Genomic DNA, 5,501 nt, shown 5'->3' with positions numbered 1-5,501 from the left:
GGCCTGTCCCCCAGTTCTGTATACACAAATAAATCTTTTTAAAATTTTTTTTAAAAAATAGCTACCAATTAAGTAAAATATTCTTCAGATTTAAAATACAGACATGTTTTATAATAGTAATGTCATTAAAGATGATGACCATTCATTAGAGTTCTGTATTACATGAACTTGTATGTATCATGAATCAGTTAATATTCCCTGATTTAATATTAGAGTTACATAGTATAGTCTTTTAAATATTGTAACTATTTCTTCTTGCTCAGATTGAGAAATTATTTACTAAAGGTCTCCAATATTTCAACAAGCAATATTTCAACAAGCAATTGCAGAACCTTAGAATAAGGTTTTTACGTGACTAAGCACTTCAACAAAGTTATTTTTATAGAGCAACATGAAGTTATCTATGACAACCTTAAGGACTACCACCTTTCATTTATCAAGTTACCTGCCCACAATAATTCAATGTTTCAAACCATCCTACTATCAATAGAAAGTTAATTTTGACATTATTAATAACACTGGTGATTGGAATTATAGGAACAGCAAGAAAACACCCAACTCCATATTTCCCTAAAAAAAGAATGCCTACTCTTAACTTAAGACATATTCTTACCTTTGCAAAAAGATGTTCCCTATATTGTTGTTGAGTAACAAAAATTTTATTACATACTACACAAGCAAAGGAACTGAAGACAGGTCCATGTAGTGTAATTGTTGGATCACATGGAGAGTGATCAAACCTACTTGACAAAAGAGACATTAGAAAAAACAACATTGTAAGAGCTGAATTAAATGTCTTCATTTAGAACTTAAGCTTTTCTACTAAAGTATTAAATAATTTCATAATCAAGAAATTAGCAAGTGGCTCCCATATGTCATGTAATTCCATTAGACAGTAACATATAAGATTTCATAGAAGTTTCAAAATCTGGGCCTCCCTGGTGACACAGGAAACAAGTCTCAGCACTATAAAACTACTGGTAGCCACAAATAGCACAAGTTTGATTCCCGGCCAGGGAGTACTCACATGACATAACAGACCTCTCCCTACTCACCTGCTATTTCCCTCAGCAGTGTATTTCAGTAGATCCACCTGTTCTGTTCCCCACTGTCTCTGGTAAATCCTCCCACCCCAGCCTGCACCTCTGGCCTACAGGTAGGATCTTGTATGCATAAATAAATAAATCTTTAAATATATATATATTCAAGGTCCACTAAAATAGATTTACAGTTTTTTGCCAAACTGGTAAACTTCCATTTTGAAAATTACAAAGTATATTTTGTTTTCCTTCTTGAGTTGTTTGCCATAAAAATCACAAAAAAATTCTGAATGAATTACTGAAATAATCTTATGTCACAATTTCTAGCATACCTGGGTTTTAAGTTCCTTTAATGTTTGTTTTAACTATTTAACACATTTGGGCCACTTTAAACTGTCTCAGAGGTTTTAAAAAATAGTTAAGATATAGTACCTACTACCCAGATGCTTGTAGAATACTGAAGTTCCCTTTAGATGACTCTCTTATTAAGGTAAAGCTTATTAAGTACAGTAAGGCATATGAAAAACACTCAATTCCCAGCCTTACACAATCAGAAGGGGAGATTCAAAATTTCAGTTAATTAATAAGATTGGTCAAATAATTAGAATAGATCTTTACTATTCATTTTCCTACATTTGGTTTGCCTTTAGCATTTATTTTGTAATACCTCGTTAGTTTTTGTTAAGCCACACCAGTACCTGTGCTTTTGTCTCTCTTAAAATTTGCATTCATGGGCCCTCCTTGGTGGCGCAGCAAGTTAAAGCATAGCACTAAGACGCTAAAGCCACTTCAGCATGAGTTTGATCCCCACCCCAGAGGTGATCCACATGGTGTGGCAGACCTCTCCTGACCTGCCCACTGCTCTCCTCAGCAGTGTACTTCGTTGATCTGCCTGTTCTGCTCCCCACTCTGCTTCTGGTGAATCCTCTCACCATACCTGTGCCTCTGGCCTGTACCCCAGTTCTGTATGCATAAATAAATCTTTTTTAAAAAATAGCATTTATGTGCTGATTTCTCAAAACTGACCCAGCTTTATATCAATGCAAAAAGTCTGTTAGAATTTATGAGATATATTGGAAAGAAATATATACTTAAAGGCTATACTTTTTTAGTGACAGAATATCACAAGAGAAATCTGACTTCATCAAGCCTTCTAGGAAATCTAAGAAATGTAAATCAGAAATAACTATGCCATAACAGCACAAAAGAGTATAAGTTTAGAATATAAAGCAAAACTCACAGTGGTATAGATGCACTGTACTTTCATTATATGAAATCACTTTACAACTTATTTGATCTTTGGCATCTACTATTCTGAAGGTCACACTTACCTTTTCAAATGTCCTAAAAGAAGGTGCCCATTATCAAATTCTTTGTTGCAGTGCATTATGGGACATGAAATCGACTTTCCAGACATCCACATTTGACCTCCTCTTCGGAATGAGCTTTTTGTTCCACTAATTGTGGTTGTTTTGAGTCCTGCATCATTGGAATATAAATTCTTAAGTTTCTATTTTAGCTAACTGTCCTCTGGACTAGCAGTTGATATGACAAAACAACGAAAACTGTTAATGCTATACTGAACTTGGTGGTGCTAACTGTAATTAAATGTTTAAAACCATTATTAGAAAAGTTAATAACCTACAGTAGTTATAGAAAAGGCCTTTAACTGAAGTAGCATTCTCTAAGGAAAAAAATTGTTTCCTTAAGTTCCACAGCCAAACACTATGAAAGATCAAATACATTAGAAAAATCAGTTACTCCACAGAAACTCCTTTTCTTTTGTGTAAGCTGGCAAGTATTTCCTTTTCTAATTCTTAGTTCTCCACATCATAAAGTTTAGATATATCACAAAGAATCGGGGTTCTATGGAAATTATGGAGGAATGAGAACAAATAGGTGAAAAGTATGAAAGTAATGATTTCTGAAGAACCCAGCTACTGATAAATGTTTAGGCAGGTGTCAAGAAAATACAGTGCTGTTATCTCTTTTTTACTTATCCTATTTTGTGCCTGCATCTTTTTGTGCTAACATAAATTAAAGCTATAGCATGAAAATTAAAAAGCAAAATCTGTCCTTGAGACTGCTATTAGATTTTGTTAACCATCTAGCTTGGATTATCTCTTCAACTTTTGTTGTTGTTGTTGTTGTTGACATAGATAGTAATTTATTTTATTTTTTTAAAATATGTTTATTTTGACATCAATTTGTGCATTTTTCCATCTCAGTTATAATTCCCTTCAGTTTCCCATCACCAAATCACCCATGTGTCATCACCATAATCCAGTGCATTTCCCTCCCTCCAGTTTTTGATCCCATTCCCCACCCCACCCCCCATAAAACATCTCTGGTATGTAGCTGTTCATTCTTTTATTATTTTCTTGCCTGGTCCATTACACTCCTGTTATGAGTGAAACCATCTGGTATTTTTCCTTTTCTCTCTGGCTTCTTTCACTAAGCACAATCTTTTCCATCCATGTTGCTACAAAATTTCGACATGTTTTTATTTATATATTTTTTGGTTGCTGAGTAATATTCCATTGTGCATATGTACCACATCTTTTTAATTCAGTCATCCATTTTGGGGCATTTGGGCTGTTTCCATGTCTTTCCAATTGTAAATAAAGCAGCAATAAACATGGGGGTGTAGGTATCTTTTTGAATCAGTGTTTTTGTGTCTTTTGGTTAGATACCCAGGAGTGGGATTGCTGGGTCATAGGGCAGCTCCATGTTTAGCAGTTTGAGGAACATCCAAACAGTTTTTCATAGTGGTTGTATAGTTTGCATTCCCACCAGCAGTACAGGAGAGTTCCTTTTTCTCCACATCCTCGCCAACATTTGTTGTTGCTAGTTGTTTGAAGATGTGCCATTCTCACTGGGGTGAGGTGGTATCTCATTGTGGTTTTAATTTGCATCTCCCTTATTACGAGTGATGTTGAACATTTTTTCATATGCTTGTTGGCCATCTATATTTCCTCTTTGGAAATCTTATGCCCATTTTTTGATGGGGTTGTTTATTTTTGTTGAGTTTCATCAATTCTTTTTATATCTTTGTGATCAATCCTTTATTGCTAGCTTTGTGTGAGAAAATTTTTTCCCAATCAGTGGGATGTCTGTTTGTCTTTTGTCATGTCTCCTTTGCTGTACAGAAGCTCTTTAACTTGATGTAGTCCCATCTAGTTATCCTTGCCTTCACTATCGTTAATTGGGTGCTGTATCTTTAAAGATGTCGCTGAAGTGTATGTCGTGTAGTGTTTGGCCCATCTTTGCTTCCAGGCACTTTATGGTTTCTGTTCTTATGTTTAAGTCTTTAATCACTTTGAGTTGATTTTTGTGTATGGTGTGAGCTAGTGATCTAGTTTCATTTTATTGCATGTTGCTTCCCAGTTTTCCCAGCACCATTTGCTGAACTTCCTTTGTTCCCTTGTATCTTCTTTGTTCCTTTGTCAAAGATTAGCTGCCCATAAACCTGTGGGTTTATATCTGGGTTTTCTAACCAAATCCACTGGTCTGTTTGTCTGTTCTTGTTCCAGTACCATTCAGTTTTGATTATTATGGTTTTGTAGTATAGCTTGAAGTTTGGGATTGTAATGCCTCCATTCTCTTTCTTCTTAGTCATGAGAGTTTTGGCTATTCGAGGTCTTTTGTTGTTCCATATGAATCTTATCAGCATTTCTTCCATTTATTTGAAGAATGTCATCGAGACTTTTATTGGGATACTGTTAAATCTGTATATCGCTTTTGGTAGGATGGCCACTTTGATGATGTTAATTCTCCTGATCCATGAGCAGGAGATGTCTTTCCATTTCATGGTGTCTTTTTGTATTTCTTTTAACAGTATTTTGTAATGTTCTTTGTATAGGTCTTTTACCTCTTTTGTTAGGTTGACTCCCAGGTATTTGATTCTTTTTGTTTTAATTGAAAAGAGGATTTCTTTTTTCCTGCTGCTTCTGATTGGTTGTTTGTGTACAGGAAGGCCTATGACTTCTGTGTGTTGATTTTATATCCTGCTACCTTGCTAAACTGGTTGATGGCTTTGATTAGTTTCTCTGTGGAGTTTTTAGGGTTTTCCATGTAAATTAACATGTCCTCTGAAAATAAAGACAGTGTTACTTCTTCTTTCCCTATTTGGATTCCTTGTAATTCTTTTTTCTGTCTTACTGCTCTGGCTAGAATTTCCAATGTTATGTTGAAGAGCAGTGGCGATAGTGGACACCCTTGTCTTGTTCCTGATCTTAAAGGAAAGGCTTTCAGCTTATCTCTACTGAGGATAATATTGTCTGTGTATCCCTTCAAATTTACTATTTGTGATAGACATTTTTTTTTTTTAAAGATTTATTTATTTGTACATACAGAACCGGGGTACAGGCTAGAGGCTCAGGGGCGGTGAGAGGCTTCACCAGAGACAGAGTGGGGAGCAGAACAGGCAGATCGACGAAGCACACTGCTGAGGGGAGCAGC

General features: G+C 35.4%; 1 protein-coding gene across 2 annotated transcripts in view; it reads right to left on the bottom strand.

The window, feature by feature from the left end:
- The window catches only part of ZNF451 (zinc finger protein 451), a 67,257-nt gene that overhangs the window by 25,264 nt on the left and 36,492 nt on the right, over nt 1-5,501 (bottom strand). The window contains exons 6-7 of one of the 2 annotated variants that reach the window (XM_012722453.1): nt 2,372-2,519; nt 614-743 (exon numbers count right to left, since the gene is read on the bottom strand). In XM_012722453.1, the coding sequence (XP_012577907.1) occupies nt 614-743; nt 2,372-2,519 (278 nt within the window). The remainder of the gene's footprint in view (nt 1-613; nt 744-2,371; nt 2,520-5,501) is intronic. The other variant, XM_004673593.2, reaches the window with a different exon arrangement.

The sequence above is a fragment of the Condylura cristata genome, unplaced genomic scaffold (assembly GCF_000260355.1).
Source record: "Condylura cristata isolate star-nosed mole 26May11 unplaced genomic scaffold, ConCri1.0 scaffold00001, whole genome shotgun sequence".
Classification (NCBI taxonomy): domain Eukaryota; kingdom Metazoa; phylum Chordata; class Mammalia; order Eulipotyphla; family Talpidae; genus Condylura; species Condylura cristata.
The sequence above is the reverse complement of the archived record's forward strand: the minus strand, read 5'-3'. Positions and strand labels throughout refer to the sequence as shown.